The sequence below is a fragment of the Strongylocentrotus purpuratus genome, unplaced genomic scaffold (genome assembly GCF_000002235.5).
Source record: "Strongylocentrotus purpuratus isolate Spur 01 unplaced genomic scaffold, Spur_5.0 spur5_scaffold_5, whole genome shotgun sequence".
Lineage (NCBI taxonomy): Eukaryota > Metazoa > Echinodermata > Echinoidea > Camarodonta > Strongylocentrotidae > Strongylocentrotus > Strongylocentrotus purpuratus.
This window is the reverse complement of record NW_022145611.1, coordinates 18,229,525-18,250,891: the sequence shown is the minus strand read 5'-3', so window position 1 is coordinate 18,250,891 and position 21,367 is coordinate 18,229,525. Positions and strand designations below refer to the sequence as shown.

Here is a 21,367-nt window from a genome sequence, read left to right as displayed (position 1 = left end):
ACGCATGACCTGATTAAAATATGATCAATGTTACATGTACACCCAGCCTACCCCCCCCCCCCCCCCCTCACCCATAATAGTGACAGAAAATGATTACAGCCTTATGCATAAATAAAAATGTCATGTATCTAGGATGATTTTAAAGATGTGTAAGCCTGTATCATTTTTCTCTTGCTACTATGCTTAATTGCATACTCATTTTGAGATGGTTTGCTATTTTGTCAGGTGTCATTCTGTAATGTTATTCCCAATGTGAATACTTTATCTTCCAAGTAGAAAAGGTCATTCCTATTCCCTTGTGCTTTGGCCTCTAACACTATACTTATTGCCTAATCTAGGTGGAATTAAAATACACGAATGACATGACATAGTTACATAGAGTCTAATATGCAGGGTTCATTTCTTGACACCTGTAACAAGAAATAATTTTGAAATTTTTTGTGGGGAAAAAAATTAATTAACAGGACAGGGTGCTATCTATCTCAACCATAGATGTGTGTTACAGGTTCCCAAACAGAACCTTGTAATTATGATGAGAAAAAGTAATCATATGCTTGATTTCTAAGGTTTCTAAGCAAGGGCAACAATAGCACAGTCCAGGGCACTATGTGGTTGTTGGACACACTGCATCATTTTAATAAGTTAACATGTATGGGTTAACCATACTCCACCCCCCCCCCCCCCCCCAACCCTTCCCCACACCATCCCCCTCTCCTCCTCTCCCATTCAACTAAGATTTTTTTTTGTTAAAACTTTAAAGGTAGAGTCCTTCTGGGGTGCCTTCTGTCTTTCGGTACAAGACATTCTCTTTTGACTTCTTGAAGTCTTCATTGTTCACCTTCATCCTACGCTCACGTAATGCCATGAGACCGGCCTCTGTACATATAGCCTGAAGAAAGATATAAAACAAGATAAAAGCATGTGGGTATGACTGCAAATTTGCAAAATAATACATGACATACAATCCTTTGCTCTGGGAACATTAACATACACATTTTTAATAAATGGAGTAGTTTGTCATTTGAATCAAGTACATTTGAGACACAATAGAACATGCTAGAATATGACAGACAAGGATACACTTCAGATGTTTACACACACAAAGAGATGAATGAAACCTAGTTAGTTGAATGTTCAAAATCTTAAAGACTTCCACAAGGAATTATATGCAATTTTGTGAGTTGCTTAGAGCAAAATACACCATTTAGCAACAAAATACCAAAGCCTCTTTTGGCATTTGATTGAAGTTCACGGCACAGTTTCATTCACAGCATATTCATAAAGAATTCTTTTCTTCATTCATGGATTCTGATGTAAAGAATAGTACCCAGATAAACTAACCTTAATATCAGCTCCTGATAGATCATCCTTGGAGGTGATATACTCATCAAGGTTAACATCGTTAGATAGCGTCATGCGGCTGGTGTGGATGTTGAAAATTCTCCTCTTTGTCTTCTCATCGGGGAGGGGAAATTCGATCTTACGGTCGATACGACCTGACGGGACAAAGAGATAAGGAAGTTTATTAAAGCTGTTCATTGCTGAAAATGTTCAAGCTTTCGGAGGGATAAAAGCCAAAGTTGTCATTAAAATCAAAGATATTAACAAAAATAAGGTACTTCCATGAGAGAAAATGACATTACAGATGAGAAAATTATTAATTATCCTCTACTATTTTTATAATCTGAACTAAAAAAACAACAACAACATTTTGAGACAATTTTTGTTTACATGATGTTAAGGATAAACAGACATATAATGACTTATACTGCTTGAAATTGGGGATATTTTGTTTATTTGTTTACCTGGTCTAATGAGAGCAGGGTCAAGTGTCTCAATCCTATTGGTTGCCATGATGACCTTGACATCACCTCTAGAATCGAACCCATCCAACTGATTGAGTAGTTCTAACATGGTCCTCTGGATTTCACGCTCTCCTCCAGAGTTGGACTCGTACCTGTAGAGATTACAACAATAAAAGTTTCAAGTCTAATTCCAATGCCTTAAAAAACCTATCTATGAGGTTCCTGTAATGAAACTTGGACTCAATTTTCGAATAGTCATTTTGATAACATCATTTTTCAATTAAAAACATTCACATCAGAATTACACATTTGAAGGTAGAACTAATTTTCTCCAACTAACCTGTAATATATATGGTATGACAATTTCTATGATAAACCACATACCGGTATCAAGACTGTTGGCCTCAGATTGGTTGGAACCACAGGCATGAAATTCACTACAGACTGTACATAGTTATAACAACACATAAATAAATGCTGTATAACAATGGGTCAGTTGATATAATAGAAAGACCCGACGACACATGAAGGGTTTCATACCTCTTTGTTCCAATAGCATCGATCTCATCAATGAAGACTATTGATGGAGCATGCTCTTCAGCCACTCTGAACAGCTCCCTTACAAGCTTCGGTCCGTCACCCTAGGAATAATTAAAAAACAAATATTTACAAGATCATGTTCTAATTATTGCCCACATTCGACTGTCTAGCTTTCTCTCTAAGATTTTCGACTTAGAATTTACTTGGAGAAAATGACAAGTAGTTTGTATTTGGAAGTTAATAATTTATTCATGTATTTCGAAAACCTATAACAATAATTGTGATTACAAAGAAAGTAAAATTTAAAAAATAGGGTATGAAACAAGAGCAAAACAAGCACATTTCAGTGATCCGTTAATCATAAGATCTATATATTTTCACTATAATTTGCTAAGACTTACCAAGTATTTCTGGATGAGTTCTGAGCCTACAACACGAAGGAATGTGGCTGATGTTTGATTGGCAACAGCTTTAGCAAGGAGAGTTTTACCTGAAATAATGGGTAGAAAAACAATGTATGAATAACAAAAAGATAGCACTATGCAAACATATCTTGATCAGAAGTTCCTCAGGATGTGTATGTGGGGTATAACTCTTAAATGGATACATATTTATAATTACCTATACATTTCACATACCTTTGCATGGTTTATAAGAACAGGCAATTCCTACTATAATCCTACTATGTTGAATAAACTTTGAATTTCAAAATTTGAACAAGATCAAATGGATCATGTAAAAAAATAATGTTTTACTAGATCAGAACATTGTAAAACAATGGAATATTTAAAGATCACTCAGCACGATATCTTTGTTCCAATCAATATCTTTGTTAGATGCCAAAATTTGTTTACATGTTACTGAATCAATACACATGTGTTATTTTAACGTTGAGGTTGTAATCATATCTTTATACACCATTTGTTGCACACCCATCTTTTAATGGAATAGATATTCAATTACTATTCAGAGTAAACAGGACTATAGCCTGTATATTGAAATGTGGACAAAGTTGAAGATTATCTCACCTGTTCCAGGAGCACCATATAGAATGACACCCTTGGGAGGTCTGATGCCCATCTCTTCATAATACTCAGGATGGGTTAGTGGTAGCTCAACAGATTCCTGCAAAATACAAATAATTCTTCAATTTTCAGTTTTATTGTCGAGTTACTAATCATTCATTAATACCAATTTGATTTATGTATTAAGAAATTTCAGTTTAATCAATAGCAGTATATCAAACAAGTAAAGAAACATACATTTATTAGAGCATGTGAAAGGCAAAGGGATCTACAAAATAATTTAAACGATTCACTAATATGGAAATCCCGTTATACATTACTTTATAGGTCATCAATACATAATAAAATGAGAAATTTCCAATTTAAACTTATTCATAGAAAAATTGCAACACAAAGTTTTCTTTATAAGATAGGTGTAAGTACTTCTTCAATGTGTACTTTACGCGAAAATCATGAACAGACGTTGTCTCATTTATTTGTAAATTGTGAAAAAGTACGATCTTTCTGGAATGTTATATGTGCATGGTTAAAAGAAAAGAACATACAAAAAATTTTGTTCACAGATGAAGAATATTTTTTGGGTACTCTTATAATCAATAATGTTTATTTCGTCAATACAGTTATTATTTTTGCAAAATATTTTATATTCACTTGTAAAATGCAAAACATTATTCCAATATTTCCTTCTTTTCAACGAGCTCTCAAACATTTAGAAAATATGGAACGTATAATTGCTTTCAAGAGAAATTGTCTCGATCTTCATAATAAGAAATGGCAGATATTTTGTTAACTTTTTTTTTTATTGCTGATGAGTTAGCTATTACACTATATTTTTATTATACATATTCTATGTCTATACGAACATGTTATTATTACTATTATTATTATCATGTACTATTACTATTATGAATGAGATTTGTTTTCAATAAATACTTTGAAAAAAAAAAAAAAGAGCATGTGAAATGCACATCTAATGAAATATCCAGATGATTCTGCATATTTCATAGAAAAATATATCAGAAATTTAATCACAAGTTATTACACTGACACAATATACAATGTAATAGAGACAGAAAGGGATTCCTACGACAACTGTACAAACGTACCTTGATCTCTTGAATTTGGGTGTCGAGACCTCCTATGTCCGCGTAGGACTCTTGAGGCGCCTTCTCCAGCTTCATGACAGACACCATGGGGTCTGTGTCATCCCCTAGCACTCCAACAATAGCTAACACCTGCAAAGAAGATAAACATAGAACATTTAGTGCCATGAGCAAGTTGTGTCAGCTAACAAGGGATTCTGATAGCTTCAAAGGAGAATCTTGTAAACATCTGTTAACTCCTTTTATTCTACAAGTGCAAACTATAAAAATTTCTAGATGTCCATCATGATACTTTATCTAGCATTACGACAGAGATATCCAGTAAGAAAACGAGAGTTAAACATTTTATAATTCTGTATCAAACCCACAATGGAGGATTTATGTAATTCAATGTTAAATACCTGTAACAAAAGTCGGGGGCCAACTGGTGTTCACAATCAAACACTACAACTAACTAAATGAATATTAGATACAATCACAAATGAGGGAGAATATAAAATGGTATACTGTAAGCTGTTTAAAACAATATTAAGTAGGTGTCTTATTCACAGGTCAGGGTAAATTAGTAAAAAAAAAGTATGCATTACTATATGAGCAATATCCTTCAGTTCAATGGAATAAGTCTATCTATCTTACCTTGTGATTTAGTAAGACGGTGCAGCCTGGCTCCAACTGATCCTTGTCAACGAAAGACAGGATACTGACGTAGTATTCTGAGCCTACTGAGGCCGAGACAATGGCATGGTTATCATCGATGATCTCCTCCAGAGAACCTACTGACATAGGGGTCCCTCTAAGATCATCCACCTTAGAACGCTCTTCCTGCAAACACAGAACAATACAATACATCTCATTTGCATTCTTGACTCAATTGGTGCCTATCACCAGCTGATATTAATCTACTGCAAAAAATGAACTTAGTGTTGTTTCTTTGGCTGTCCATTTCCATTTTTGTTTGAAAGCGATGGGTGCATGTATACCATTTTCACATTTGTGACCTTTAAAATCATTTCATGCTGGCTATAAAGCCAATGGTCATTATTTGACCCAATGTCTTGAGTTTTGAATGACAAATTTACACTAGCGCCATGTTCAAGATAATTTTACTTTACTTCTAAATACCAGTACTAACAAAAATATATGAATTAACAAAATAAAAATAAAAAGTACCCTCATGTCAACATCCTGGTAACATGCATGGTTATATATATTCAAATTGCAAATATGTATCAAAAAGCTTAAGGAAGCATGAAATCATTTCACTATCAGAAACTTGTTGCAACCAATACCTTTTGAAATCTTATCTGAAAAAGGAATTTTTATCAACTAATTCAACTGCAAATGAACTAGGTGCAGTTACTAACCTCATCTTTCTCTTCTTGTGGCTTGAGTCTCTCCTGATTGCGGATGAATTCTTCCTCCATCAACAAATAATCCTTGATGCGCTCCATCTTGAGAAGGCGAAGTCTGCATTTTGTGTGTGGTGTGACTGCAAACAAGAGAGAATGTAAAGCAAATTAATTATCCTTTCTACAGGTCTTATTCAATCCCTTGCCAAGGAGCATGTACATGTATGACACAAAAGCCTTTTAACATTCTCCACAAACAATGCATGAATCAAAAAGGGGGGAAGGGGGGGCGGGTGATCAAATTAAATGTCATTAAATTAAATGTCATTCATGTCCTGGGCACAGAAATGTCCTCCTACTAATCCACATTATCACCAAATACATGAACTCCAATGGGCAATTTGTCCGACATGAAACAATGTAAGTGTGTACCTTGTGGTAGCTTGCTTGCTGTGTCAGGTCCTTTCGTCCTCCTCTTCTTCTTGCCAACACGGGTGGGAACTGGAGGCTCATACTTCTTCTTCTTGTCCTAGAGAGCCACAAGATTGAAATTCAATAGAAACTGGAGAAACATGCATAAATTGTTTCCTGGTTTATACAACAATAATATCAAATGTACCAATGTGACCTCAAAATTATCTCCCACATTCAAGAACAAAATGAAAAATAGAATTTGTATGATTTTTATTATCTAATTTGGCGGAAACTGGACAAAAGTCCACTGAAATATAGGATAGCAATGAAAAATAGAACAATATTAAACTAACAACTGCAATGGAAAAACGACACTTACCTTGTCATCTTTCTTGTCCCCATTCCTTCCACCCCCGCCAGGTCCTCCTGACTGGTTTTGACCCTGAAAGAGAAAAGTATTGATATTTATCATTTTACCATACCACTCTATATGTCTTAACCATGGTTGTATAACTCTCTTCCTCACTTACTCTATTCCAGATTCAAATGATATGCATGTACCAATTATATTGGTGTATGAAGTCCATTTTTCTATCCCTACGATATCCAGCTGTTTTCTAAACATGTTAAACGACTGACTGAGCTGAGAGTGCCATTTATTGGAGATATAGATTTGGAGTATCTTTCTGCCCAAACAAACCACTGACTAGGGGGATGGTACTTGGTTGGGTAATCCCTTTGGCAGCTCACTCAGGAAGCTATACTGGGATGGTACATGTAGGTGAGGCGAGTAACTACAAGGAGTGTCATGAATTGCAGGAATGGTGTGTGGACAAAGCACTCGTTAATTTACAGTAAAATATGCTAAGTCCAGTGCAATTAAAAACCAAGCTAATAAGCTTATATGACGTGGGAACCAACAGGGGGCTGCATCATTCTGATGGAGGGTAGAGCAGCCTCCTTGAAGTTGGTTATTCCTGTTGCATTAACTGCTGAGCCTGGCAGAGGATTCCAGTTCCTTATTGCTCTTGGGTAGTATGAGAACTTGAAGGAGTCAATAGTTGCAACAGGAATTACATATTTCGGGTTATTGTCGTATCTTCCGAAGTATGTGGTGTGGGAGCCTGTCCCATTAACTTTGTTTCATGTCGTCTTCCCCCTCTCCCTCTCTTTTTTTCTGGCTCTCTGACTTTTTCTTATTCATTCCCCATTTTTTGCCTTTTGATTAAAGAGGGCACACGCATCCTTTCCCATTTGTAGTAATGACACATTATAATATCATTATAGTCACAAGGGTCAAAACTATATTTTTCGCTGTTTTTTTCTTTCTTTAGTACACTAAGGCTGCGACGAGTACTTAAGTAACTGCTACACGATACAATTGCATGTTTTCTGTACTGACGGTGGGGTGCAAGCGCGCGTGTTAAGTTAGCGACTGTAATCTACATGTAAGCAATTCATCATTACGGTCGCCAACTTAACACACGCGCGCACCCGTACCCCCGACAGTCAGTACAGTATGCAATTGTATGGTGCAGCAGAATGCTGTTAATCCCGTGAGGAAGTGTATATTATAAATCTAAGTTTTTAGGAAAAATACTTCAAAAAAGATGAGAAAACTGACACGAAATAGGTAAGAAACGTGACAACTTTTAAATCATGATCATTATTTGAATGATTGGTGAAGATTTAGTCGATTATCGGTATGTTTTAGTAGGGTATCTCCACGCCGAAGATACGGGTCAAAGTCTTGATAGACTTCTGAACTAGTCTAACGCCAAAAAATCAGGTAAAAATTTAAAAATTTTGTTATTGTTAAGTTAGGCACATTCATGGGGCACTAGAGGGCGCTTCGGTCGCGTACGAAAATCTGAATGGCCTTGCTGCGGTGGGTCGGCAATAATCAGCCCAAAACTTGGATATGGGGGGTTGGAAGGATATATCTTTTTTATAATGTTATCCGGTCTTACCCTTAACCATCCTATGTTTAATCTATGTAGGAATAACATGCGAGTATGATAAGAGAAACATCGGGACCATTACTGAAGTAACTTTTAAAATATTAGCCTAGAAATGACCACCAAACGGAAAAAATTGACATTTTTTCCCGACAAATCTTCATATAATCTGATTTATAAACAAGTCACATCTAGGTACACTAATACAAATACGATTTTCAGAAAATTCAGGTATTATTTTTTAAGTTTCTTTCAAGTATATTTCTGCGCATTGCAGCGCCAATGTTCTTCACTGCTTCAAAATCACCCTTGATTTTTTTTTTTGCAACGAATTTGATACGAGGTCCGCGAGTGTTCCCCGTTCCTTGCGTGTTGAAAGTTTGGTAATACATAGTTTGCATTGACTCGCGCACGAAAAAATGGTCAAAAACAAAATGTCAAATGAAGAAATAAACAAGCTTTTGTATAGTTAAAAGAGTTCTACCGAGGTTTCTTTGTCGATTTAATTTATTATATAGTCTCAATTAGAATTCAGAATTATCTCACTGAAAAGTTAAGAAACCGACGATGTTCTCGATCGTAGTTATTTTCATTTTGCCAGCAGCCGATCTAGCGTTGTTTGGGCAAAAAGCTAGGCCGCTGCCTTCCCACCGCGAACCTTTCCGAGTCCCGCTAAAATGGCGCGCTGCGGAGCTCCGAAGCTGCGTTGGTATCGCTGCAAACTCTCAGCCGGCTTGCTCCCCACGACGGACCATTCGCGGTATGGTGAGAGTGTGTGTGTGTACCTATGATTTTGGATTCGAGAACGCACGTAACGCAACCGAGCGCGTCATTAAGAGCTGTCGAATGTGTACGACCAATTTTACATGTACGATTTTTAGTACAGATACTTGGTCAGTTTTCTTCTTATATCTTTGGTTTTACAACATTTAAAAATATAATTTCTTCAAATCTGCTCCTGACTCGGTTCAGACTAATTGTCTGATGTGTTTTCAAGTCAATTTTTTGAATATATTTTTTTGCATGAATTTGCCTAGAGTAAAGTACCCGGTTTTCGGCCACTTAAGACAAAATCCTATTTATTGGACTCTTTACTTCCTATTTATTATCATTTCTTTTTCAAATCATGAAGCAAATATTATTATTATTTAAACAAAAAAAGAATCCCAAAAAAAAATCACGAATTGCCATGACAATATTCATTTCAATTTTCACTGTTTTGGAGCCGGTTATCGGCCGAGCGTTTCAGTTTACGGCCGCATGTACAAAGTCAATAGGAAGCGCTCGCGCGCGCCGTGCGTTTCTGCGCTGATGTATAGCACAAGCGGGCGGAGCAGGTATCCCACGCCGGAGCTCCCGGGTGCTCGCCTGGCCGAATACAGGCACAGCGGTGATCGGAAGTTGGAATCTGAATTAGACAGACATATCGTGTGTGCGTCGCGGTGTGCGGCTGCATTGATTTAATACATGCGATGAGATACTTTTGAGCTTGCGACCAGCACAAAATCGGGCTCTATATCTGAAAAATACTTGAAATAAAGCTCATTTTATGGTACCCATATTTCTTACATACACGCGTAAGAAACTCGATTTTTCAGATTTGGGTAGCGGGACCGCCGATTACATCGCTAAAATGTGATATTTTAGGATATATTTTTCATTGCAAATGTGGTTCTTCAGTGACACTGGCATGGTATGGTATGTGTGGGATATGTGTTATGCTATTATGCGATGTATTTTAAAGTGATTTTACCATGTATCCAACCAATTGGCCGAAAACCGGAGCTGACCGATTACCGGGTACTTTACTCTAGTTAAGTGGCTGAAAACACCACTCTTGCTCTGCTCTGGCCTCTTCAACTCAAGTATTAGTAACCATACCATGTCATATATTCATATTGCATCTTCTCTATAGATATATGTCTATCTTGATTTACACTGTTTTACTAATAAACAGATGAAAACTGAAATCCAGATTCTTCGTCAATTTAATCTCCCTCCGGCTAACATGATTCTGGATAGATGGGACTGACGTCATGTGAGACTGGTAAGTGATAGACTCTAGATGCTCTTCAATAAATTGAACGAATAGACGACTAAACAAAATTACAAAGATAATTACAGATTAAACATTAAAGAATAAATAAAGGCGAAGCATTTTAACAAGTCCATTATTCTTACCATGATTTACACTATTTACTTCTAGCTTGACTTAGCGCTTAGCAGTACCAACGATGACTTCGCCGAATTGTGTTTGCTGGTTCTTTGTCATGCGCTGTGACAGCTCATATCGGGCTAATTTGCTCTTTCTAGGAGCAGCGAAAAATATGCACAAACAAACGTAAACCCAAATCTCGCGGAAGGAGGGGGGGAGCACGGGGAGGAAGAGAAGAAGAAGAAGAAGAAGAAGAAGAAGAAGAAGAAGAAGAAGAAGAAGAAGAAGAAGAAGAAGAAGAAGAAGAAGAAGAAGAAGAAGAAGAAGAAGAAGAAGGAGGAGGAGAAGGAGAAGGAGAAGAAGAAGAAGAAGAAGAAGAAGAAGAAGAAGAAGAAGAACTGAAGAAGAAGAAGAAAAAGATTTTTATAAATTTTAAAACGTTTAACCCTCAAAATCAAGATTGTGATTTCTTTAATTTTTAATTGTTTTGTCATGTAGAAAATAGGCCCAAGTTTTACCTTTGAGTTTAGGCCCTATATTATGCATTCCTGTTTGAGCCATATGAACAATTTCTACAATAGTACAAGACGTAAATTGTATAACATCGATTTTCAGTCCAGTTTAAGCTGGATGGAAACTGAAAAGGTAATCCATATTTTCCGAATTAAGCCCCACTGCACTACTTATGCTGCGTATATAGTGCGCCCTTTATACAGCCAAACAATGCCTAAGCGGTACCACTTGATCCCCGAAGCCCTTTTTCTCATGTTAGTCGTGACCCGTGCAGGGAAGTCTAATCCCTCCACCGTAGTGCAGAGGGGCTTTAAAACAGAACACACCGGAATTAGGGTGGGGGGGGGGGGGTGTTTTCAAAAGGAGGGAATATGCATATGCGTACCCTGAATAACACTGATTTGGGGGGGGGGGTGAGGCTCACTTTATCTATCTTTTCTTGATACATTTTTTTTCAGAGAGGGAAGACGTTGGAAGACGTCTTTGTTTTTGATGAAACTATACTTGCTATTGTGTTGTTCTTCTTTTCAAAATGCTTGATTTTTCTGATTGGAGGGGTCCGGATATTCCACCTTGTTTTTTTTCAATGGAGGATAAAAGTGGTGTGAGTTGTTCAGTACATTTACAAATTTGCAATCAAGGTTATGGTCGTCATATTTGTATGTTTTGTTACACCCTCACGCCATGATAAGATTGATCTTCTGTATATATAGATAGCCTTTCATTGGATTTTTTTTCTTTTATACGTCACTCCGTTCCCTCGAGCATAAAGGGACATACCCACAAGAGCGCACTCTTCAGTAGCGACATCTCTTGACCGTTTCAAAATGCATCAACATATTTTTTGTCCGGCTGAATCTTGTCTGAGTCGTTAAAAAGAATTACATATATATAATTAGCAAAATTGTATCCACTCAGAAAAGTTTCTTTTCTTGAGAGCCCGATGATCTTAAACCTGCATCTGGAGGGGAATTGGTAAGTTGGTCACAAGGGCGCATTTAGGGGGGGGGGATGTTTTAGAAGTTTAAAGACACACTTTATCTGTGTTTTTTCTATGACCCCCCCCCCCCCCCCCGCTTATTCACCGGCTGGCTGATTCGCCGCTAAATATTTTCTCACGAATTGGGCTGCAAAAGGGATAAACTATCTTTAACTAGAGCGGCAAATCAAACAACAACGTTCCATAACTGAAACTGTTCATAAATTCACCATTATATAATAAAAAATATTCAATCACGAGTACATAACTGAAGTGTAAACCACAAAGTTTGTGGTTTACACTTCAGTTATGTACTCATTATATAGTTACAATAACTGCTGAAACATGAGCTTGACTGCGTTATTATAACTGATTTATGTTGACCAATCAAGCGTTGCACGCACCTACCAGAATAAACAACATCATTTATCATGAGGAGAAATTTTTTAGAAAAAATGGACAGTGTAATGTTAGTTGATTGTACAAGCAAAACAACTTTGTTTGAAAGAATGTTTTATACATTATGTACATGATACCAAGTGTGTCTAATTTAAAGACACCCTTAAATGTGTTTTTACTATGCCCCCCCCCCCCCCCGCTTATTCACCGGCTGGCTGATTCAATGCTGAATATTTTCTCACGAATTAAGCAACAACAAAAAAAGTGCTCCTTACCCCCCCCCTACCCCCACCCCCTAACCCCACCCCTTACCCCCACCCCCGCTTATTCACCGGCTGGCTATACATGATTCGCCGCTCAATATTTTCTCTTTAGTTGAAAAAAAAAAAAAATCCTCGATACGCCCTTGGTTGGTCGAAGTCAACAGTAGACGGAGGTGTGAAATTCACAAAATTTAAAAAAAAAAATAAAGGAGGAAGATTGCACTCTCAAAGCTTGATTGATTGCACGTTTCCAGTTTGGACGTGCAGTGATGATGTATAAATCAATGCATGACATGGCACCTACACTGTCGCTCATAAAGTTGGAATATTTTTGTTTTACCCAATTTATTGAATTATTTATTTTAAAAAATTAAAAATGATAGATCTAGATAAAAGTATACATTCTCAGATTTTATTGAATCATAATTTGCCAATGTGTGTTTTGCGTGACTGATAAAGCATGTTTATGGTACTATGCTTATCAAATAGGGGACCTACGCCCTTAAGTCATAAATGACAGTAATGAGGATTAACGCCCCACAAAAGGGCACTAATATAGCAAATTGACCCGGTTTTGATCCTGGGGCCAGTGGCGGATCCAGGGGGGCCCGCCCCCCCCCCCCTTGAGAAAAAAAATCATGTAAATACACGTGATTTTTATCTTTTTGGGGGGTTGGGCCCCCACCCCCTGGCGCTCAAGGGGGGGGGAGTGCAAATTTTAAAATTTTGGAGGACCAAAAAAAAAATGTGCTCACTACCCCCAACTTTTGGTGGGAGTCGTGCGAAGGTAACCATTTTTTCCTATTTGCAAAACTATGAAATTTGGTTGACATGGTTATCGTTATCATGTATTCATACATGTAATGTATCCATTTTTAGCTATCTTGTAAACAACCTAAGTGTATTAGTTAAAGAGCAATTGAATGTAAATATGTATATAACAATTTTGGTAACCCGTGCGTTAGGCTATATCCGATTATTAAATGAACGTTTTTAAAAGTTTGTATTTAATTTGAAAATTCCATTCACCTATTTCTTGTAAATGATCAAGGATGATTCTTGAATGATCAGTTATTTCAAGTGGATACCAATTAATTTGTATTTTACCTATTTATATGCTTGTGTATTAATATCTATTTTGTTTTTGATGCTGTTACTTGTTTTTATTATTACCAAACAGGGCCTCATGGAAGACAACCAAATTGGTGATATGTGCCACCCTGTATAAATATCAGAAATAAATAGAATAAATTAATAAATTTTTAAAAAAGATTAAAAAAAAGCATGATTAATTGCTTCTTGTCTATACGTGACACAGTGTCAGCCGCAGTGCCTCTTCCTCTCAGAGTATAACAAAAAAACATAGTTATATACAAATTAAAAGGAAACTATTTTCATCTTTTATAAGACTTTTGTCCATCTTTTATCTGGTCATCTTAATTCATCTTCACAATTTTCGCTCCTGCGACCTTTTAATCCGGGGTTAATTATAATTTGGATGTGTGTAAAGGTTGCCATTGCATTGGGATATAGTTTAGGTTAGATTTGGGTTGATGTACATCTAGCCTAGTGGTTCCATAGTTGAAGTTGGAAATTCGGTTAGAGTTCAAAAGTGATCGAGTCGATGGGTATGAGTTGCATTAAAAATGGTGGTTAAATTTGACGGTGATTGACTGTTTTTTTTTTTAGGGGGAGGCCGGGGGGGGGGGGGGGGAATTATATTGGGCCCAAAATCAGGGAGGGTGTAGGCCTATACGCCGGTTCTGTCATTTTTTAAGATGCAAATTGACATACCAAAAGAGTTATGGGAACCAAGATGAGATCTTTATGTGAGTGAAGATAAAAAGCAGGTCCATGTAAAAAGGCGCCCAATTTTTTAATTCTATTTTTCTAAAATTAATCTATTATTATTTTTCATCCGAAACCATATAACCCGTTACCTGAGGAATTAAAAAGGGTTTTGGTATCCATGTAAACAATACCAAAATATTGAATTACTAATACTTGCTTAATGTGAGAGCACTGAGAAGAATGATTATGATTGCATCATAGGGCAATTCCACGGTAACGGAAGGACACTCAGACAAGATTTTTGAACTTCAGGTTCATACTAAAAGAACTGTTTTATTAGTATAAGATGTGAAACAGTACAGATATAATACCTATATAAGTGCCTTTAATTCTCCCCCAAAAAATTGTCATTATAGTTAAGTAGTTTAAGAATGTGCATATTAATTATCTCGGTAACGGAAGGACATAAAAATGGACATGGTTTTTCCAGTTAATTAGTGTTTATCCAAACTTTGTGAAGTTGATGAAGCTTTCCACTTGACTGAAACACATTTTGTTCCCCATAGTTTAATACATACTAATAAAACATTTCTTTTAGTATGAACCTGAAGTTCAAAAATCTTGTCTGAGTGTCCTTCCGTTACCGTGGAATTGCCCCATAGTCAAAACATAGTCACGCCCTACAATGTGAAGTATAAGTATTCCACAAAAAAAGGAAACGAGATAACAACAAAGCATTGAGCATGACTCAAACTATTTGCATTTTGGTCGATATCAAATCCGATCAAATGTTTATTCGATCGAGTATCAGGTATCGTTGCTCGCTTGGCCGTCGCGTCGTCGTTACACAGAAACTGTTGTAGGATCTCATAAAAAAATACCAAGAAATTGGAGTTATAAAGTGAGAAGTCAAAGCATAAAATACTGGATAATTTACAGAGGAAGACGTACCGAAGAGTTTCGGTGAATGACGGTAAGTTCAAACCCATTTGTCGCCGTGTTTTGCGGCAGTGTATCGCGTCATAATAATATTTTGAAACAAGTGGTCTGCCATAGTGTACGTGCATGGTTGCTCTCATCACGACGCCGGAGTCTTAGCGGGAGAAGAAGGTGAGTTACAAGTCATCGTTACGCTGGGCTTGGTGCAGGCCAGGTGCATCTGGTGTTTTATGAAATATGAATTATGATATTGATACCAAGCCTTACTTGACGTGCATTTGCCTGTGTGGAGAGCCATGCAAATAAAAATACAATCATGAACGTAATCACATGTTCCCACACAACAAACCTTGCATAGATTCTACATTACAGAAACAGCTTCAGTCAGAGAGTAGTAGAATCCTGGAATAGTCTTCCTAAAATAAGTTACATCTGTCATCTCCTCATCCTCAATCACTTCTTTCAAGATTAGATTGGACAAGCACTGGTCCTCTCAGCACCAAATGCTTCCATAAAATTTATTTGTGCGTCCACCCGCCATGCGAGCAAAAATAGTTAAGGTTCTTTTTCGAACGAAGCACCACTCAATGAAACGACCGGAAGTTTCAACAGGATCACCTCACACTTCCGTATACTGATGCTGATGCTGATGCTGATTACTGCCTTTGTTTGCTGGACTCCTAGCTCCTTGACTTGAGAAAGTTGAGCCTGAGGAGTCTTTTTTCTAATTCTAAATATCTAACTGCGAGTCTTGACTGGAGTGTTATGACACACGTCAAAATCGGTCAAGAATTTAACTAAAAAAAGTAAAAATGTGGAAATTTGTTATCGGAGTGTCAGACCTACCTTTACTTACCATCCACGTGTTTTTGATGATAATGAATTGACGGACACATGTGATTTACATTACATGATAAAAACGATCACCTCGGCTCTGCCGAGAGTTCGCGAAGTTGATCATTGCCTGAAGTGAAATACATAAAATAATTATCAGTGTACGAAAAAGGCTGATTTGGCATTACCTATTTGATGTTGACTTTACGACAGTCATGATTAGTGCAGTAGTGTTGCTAAACTCCTCATGTGTCAATTGGAACATTTTAATTTTAAACTTTTTATTATAAATTTTAAAAAAAAATTCTTCAATTGAAATTGAAAATAATGTTTAGATCTATAAATCACTATTTGTTCAGTAAAATATAAAAATAGAGAAAATTTGAGAATGTTTTTAAAAAACCGTGATATAGAATCTAGATCTAGTCTAGTTCTTTATGGTAATTTTTATTATCTTGAGTTCTGTGAACATTTTTAACAATACTTTTGTCAGGTGTAAATATGTGATATAAAGGAAATCATTGTTAAATTGACACAATGATGGAATTTGCATTTTTGTGCTTTGTAACCATGTAACAAATAATTATGTATGTAATTACAGTGAATATAATTCAAGTAACAAGAACAAAAATGTTAATAGTTTCAATATTTTGAAACATGTACCAAATTTGTGTCCAAAATTAGGGGTGCCCCTCATAGACATGTAGACTATACAGTGTACAGGGGGTGTACTTGATTTTATGTTTTTTTCCCTCAGATAGTCAGATTTATGTGAATAATTGTTCTCAAACATGATATCAGTCATTAAACATGACAATGATGAGTCATGACAACATCTCATCTCATCATTAACAATATATATACAAGAACCCACTATTATTATTATTATTATTTCTTGGGATATTTTCTTGACCAAAAGCCTGGTAATTTCAACTGCGGCTGATGAAGACGCAATTTAACTGGATAATTTGCGATCGGGGTAGTTAAAATAGGTTATTTGGCAAACTAAAGCTTATGAAGACAGGCCTTCTGGAACCTCATAGGAATAAGCTATATGCTATCATTACCTACTTGTCTTTACCAGCGAAACTTATACAAACAAACAAACATCGCAGAGTCACTTCATTGAGGATGATCACTTTATAAAAAAAATGTTGCATGGAATACGATGACAAAAAATGTAGTACAGTTTATGGATTGTAACTTGTTGTGTTTACAAAAATGTACATCTTGTACAGTACATTGGCCTATGTTTTAGGCCTACAGTATGTGTATATTGAATACTGATACCGGTACTTTAAATTCACACATGCAGCCATTGTGTACCGCTTGTATTAAATGCCTGTAAGGGGGTCCAGGATCAATACAGCTGTTATTGATTTCTTTCAATATACGGGTGTGGAATGCCATTGTTAGATTTTTGCAATCATTTGGAGGGATGTACGTAATCATTCTACGTACTAATTTGTAAACCTGTAAAAAATTGTTTTAATTTATTTTAATTTGTTAAAAGATGTTTTGTTTTAATTGATTTTAAAATGAAAATGGAGAATTTGGAACCATATGTTACACATTTCGCATTTAAATAGAACTTTGCTTTTACAATGATCTACAGTGTAAGTACAAAAACATCAGTAGTTTCATGTGAAATGCAAACTAAACCAAGTTTTTGACCAATCATTGAGATGAATTTCAAGGTCGATATTATTATTTGAGTTCAAGGCTATTTAGTTATAATTCAGTGCTTTTTGGCAGAATGCCCATTTGAAATACAGCAAGTGGTAGAACATAAGTTTTAAATATGAGATGAATGGCACCCTTGGATCTAGGAGGAATGAAATGTTGAATTGTTGCATATTCAAATGGACTGTCATACATGCAGGACTTCATGTAAATTTCATCTGAAATGTTGACTTGTGCATGTTGTAGAGATTGGTCTGACCACTTTGTGTATGTTTCAAAGGTCAAACTAAGACTAAGAGGCCTTCAAAAAGGCTTCAATGATTTGATTGATCATGACCTACAAAATGTAATGTTGGTTTATGATTTGAGTCATTCTTGTTTCCAGAATATTAACAATATTGCTTATGATTACTCTGTTTGCTTATTTTCAGATAAAGGTATCCAGAGTCATTGGCAGATAAACATTCTCTGAGGAAAAGAAACAGGAGAGGAGTTGTTATTGTTAACACGGAGAATATAAGGGACCCCTATCTGAGCCATCTCTGCATTTAGGAATTTATATAGTGGATACCTAGCATAGCTGAGCCTGTAAAAGATGAGTGTCTGATAATTGACAAGGAAGTTTTAACGTTCAACCATGGCATGTAATCATCTGCCATTCTCTGCAAAGAACAACACTCAATAGTTTTAGTGCCTTGAATGAGGAGAAGGATAAACAGACTCTAGTGAACTCACAGTTTGTTGTCCATTTCTAGCAAAATGCCTTTTGGTCTTCGACTGAAGAAAACTCGGAGGTATAATGTGTCTGGAAAGAATTCATTTGTTGCCAGGATACAGTTACTAGACAGTGCTGTTTTGGAAATAACCTTAACACCAGAAAGTTTGGGACAGGATTGTCTGGACACCATTGCTCAGAAACTGCAACTGGAAGAGGTAAAGTGATTACAATCATTCATTGTTTGTTTTAAAAGAGAACTCATGTAAAGAATGTTTAATGTTGTAGTTGATAGATATTTTAGATAAAAGATGATAGATATAAATAGATAATGAACACATATTATTTATCTCACTGATAATTCTGACTTCCTGTCAAATTTAAAGAATACTGCATTTCATTTTTGAGTCGTAGATCATTTCACAGACGTACAGTATTAAATGCAACAATCATGCCTTTGTGTACATGTATCTATAGGCCTACTAATATGCATTGGACAACGCTATGTACAAGGTTAAACAAAATTGTTAATCAAGGCAGAAGCCTTGATGTGCATGTATGAATCAGATCACACGCCCACTGCTATTTTTTGTTCTGACTGGTGGAGGTGGGGCTATTTGATGGAATTCCTCATGACATCATCCATAATCAATAGGCCTACATGATGAGCGTAAACTCTATTGTGTAGGTGTACATGTAGGTAAATTGTATGTACTACCGGTACCATATAGTTTTATGTACAGGTACATTGTAGTAGGGCTCTTTCATGCCAATGCTTTAAAATTGTATGCCAAATTGCCAATTAGTGCAAGTAGCTTTCAATTGACAGTGTTTTCCAAAAAGAAATTTTGATTCTCTTTGCTGGCTGAATTGCCCTTGTATTTTTTGGTATTCATCATGTTGTAACTTATGTGTTGATGAAACATCATGTTGCACATAATTCAGTAGATCATTTCATTTCATAAACCCAAGAGAGTAATTTTATCACTCTATCAATGTTCCATTTTACTTACAGGAATAGGAATCATTTTGTATAGCGCAGAAGAAAAAACCGAGGGGGAAAGAGAGAGAGAGAGAGAGGGGGGGGGATGAAGAATATGAGCAATATGGATGAGGGATGATTTATTGTAGAGCACTTTCCACTTGCAAGCATCCTTGTGCCCTCCTTGTATTGTTTGATGCCAAACTCATTCCATTCCTGACCTCAGGGCACCCCTCAACATTCCAGCAGGTTTTCCTGGTAGGCTGCGCGATAATGCCTCTAGTTTTGGGGCATGCAGTGCAGTGCCAGTGGGCAAGTCGGGTTTTTTTTTTTTTTTAAAGGACCAGTGCTCCTACTGCAGTCAAGCATGCTTCCTTCCTTCTGTGAAATCGATCCAAGTCTGGATACCTTAAATCCATAAATACCTTAAATCCATAAATACCTGTCAGTGTCAGGCTGTCTCTATTGTTTATTTAGTATCTTTCTGTGATAGTGTTTTCTGCATTGTAAGCTTTTACATGTACTGTATGTACATGTACTGGGGGCCCGTTTCTCGAAACCGTCATAACTACAAGATCAACGACATCTCGACACTGTCAGCTAAGTGTTTCACGAAGCCGTCTTTGCCAAGATGAGCAACAACTTCCGCGACAATGAGTTGTCTCTGCTCCGAACCCGTCATATCTTTTTAATTGCTGTTAAGCGCCATCACAAGGCAGTTTGTTGCTATTTCATGGGCCGCGAAATGTACGATTAGTTTCACTATCATTTTGAGAAAAATATAGACGAGTTCGGTACGTAATTCTCTGGGATGCGAAATGCAAATGTAAAGAAGTGATAATACAAATTATACAGAAATTTTAAAAAGCTGAATATAAACATTAAATCACAAATCATTAAACTATAACATATAAATAAAAGAGATAAGAATGTTACACACCGTTGTCCATAGTCGATTCATAGTCTTTCTTACAATGTAGGATACCATCATACCTTTGGGGCCTACATGTATGTGCATTATTATTCCCTCTCTAATTACTTCTTCCAAATTATATTTTCAATATCAAATCAATTATATAACGAGTATTTATGAGACTCTAGAATAAAAACTGGCTGAGAAAAGGTATTTTGCCTAAAATTTCTCGTCACAATAAACAAAAAAAGTATGTATTGATAAACTATCACATTACGGTATCCTTCAACTACTTTTGATTTGATTTCCAAGAAAAAAACACTCACCGGTTTTTCTTCAATTTAAGAATCTTTACAGAAATATGCAAATCGTTTGATGATGTACGTTTGATAATGACACTATTTGTTATTTATTTTAGGAGAGTTTATATGTAATTATGTATATGTTTCTTTTTTAACAATTTTAGCCCCAAAACTTGTTTTGGGTTATTCGTGATAAATCAAATGGATTGTGACAAAGACTATGTTCTTGAGCTGCTAGTATCGCGATATATCGATTTCATGTCTGTCATGGCTTTGTGAAACGGTTTATCCACTTCATGACATCTCCGTAGGTCGCCGACAAAGATATGACTGTCATGGAGTTGGTTTCGAGAAACGGCCCCCTGGTGTACATGATTGCTTTACATGCATGTACAATCACAACGCTTTGAGTATATAGACAAGTAGGCTGTACAATGTGGGGCTATACAATTTATAGTTAAAATACACGTTACAGTTACCCTTGCCCCCCCCCCCCCAAAAAAAAAAAACAAAAAAACAACAACAACAACAATGAACAACAAACAAACAAACAAACAAAACAAAACAACAATTTATACAAAAAATACAAAAATAAATAGAAAATATCAAAAAATGATAATAATACTAATTATGATAACAATGTTCACAACATAGAGAAATGTAAATAATAAATAAATGAGTAAATGGATAAATAAATAAAGTTAT

The 21,367-nt window shown here is 36.2% G+C and overlaps 2 protein-coding genes across 2 annotated transcripts in view; one reads left to right on the top strand and one right to left on the bottom strand.

Annotated features, from left to right (window-relative positions):
- Positions 1-754: 754 nt before the first annotated feature.
- On the bottom strand, positions 755-6,679 carry LOC591581 (proteasome 26S subunit subunit 4 ATPase-like; the record flags this gene model as incomplete). Its single annotated transcript, NM_001242687.1, is given in 11 exon segments — positions 755-889; positions 1,342-1,496; positions 1,806-1,957; positions 2,346-2,446; positions 2,747-2,835; positions 3,374-3,470; positions 4,477-4,605; positions 5,110-5,295; positions 5,838-5,962; positions 6,255-6,351; positions 6,616-6,679. Coding segments are annotated over 11 exon segments (1,330 nt in total), but the record flags the coding sequence as incomplete, so codon positions are not given.
- An 8,422-nt stretch (positions 6,680-15,101) lies between these two features.
- LOC591564 (tyrosine-protein phosphatase non-receptor type 21) overlaps positions 15,102-21,367 on the top strand; it is a 32,870-nt gene continuing 26,604 nt past the window's right edge. Inside the window, exons 1-2 of the mRNA XM_011663185.2 lie at positions 15,102-15,267; positions 18,182-18,683. Coding sequence (XP_011661487.1) covers positions 18,510-18,683 — 174 coding nt within the window. The 5' untranslated portion in view covers positions 15,102-15,267; positions 18,182-18,509. The remainder of the gene's footprint in view (positions 15,268-18,181; positions 18,684-21,367) is intronic.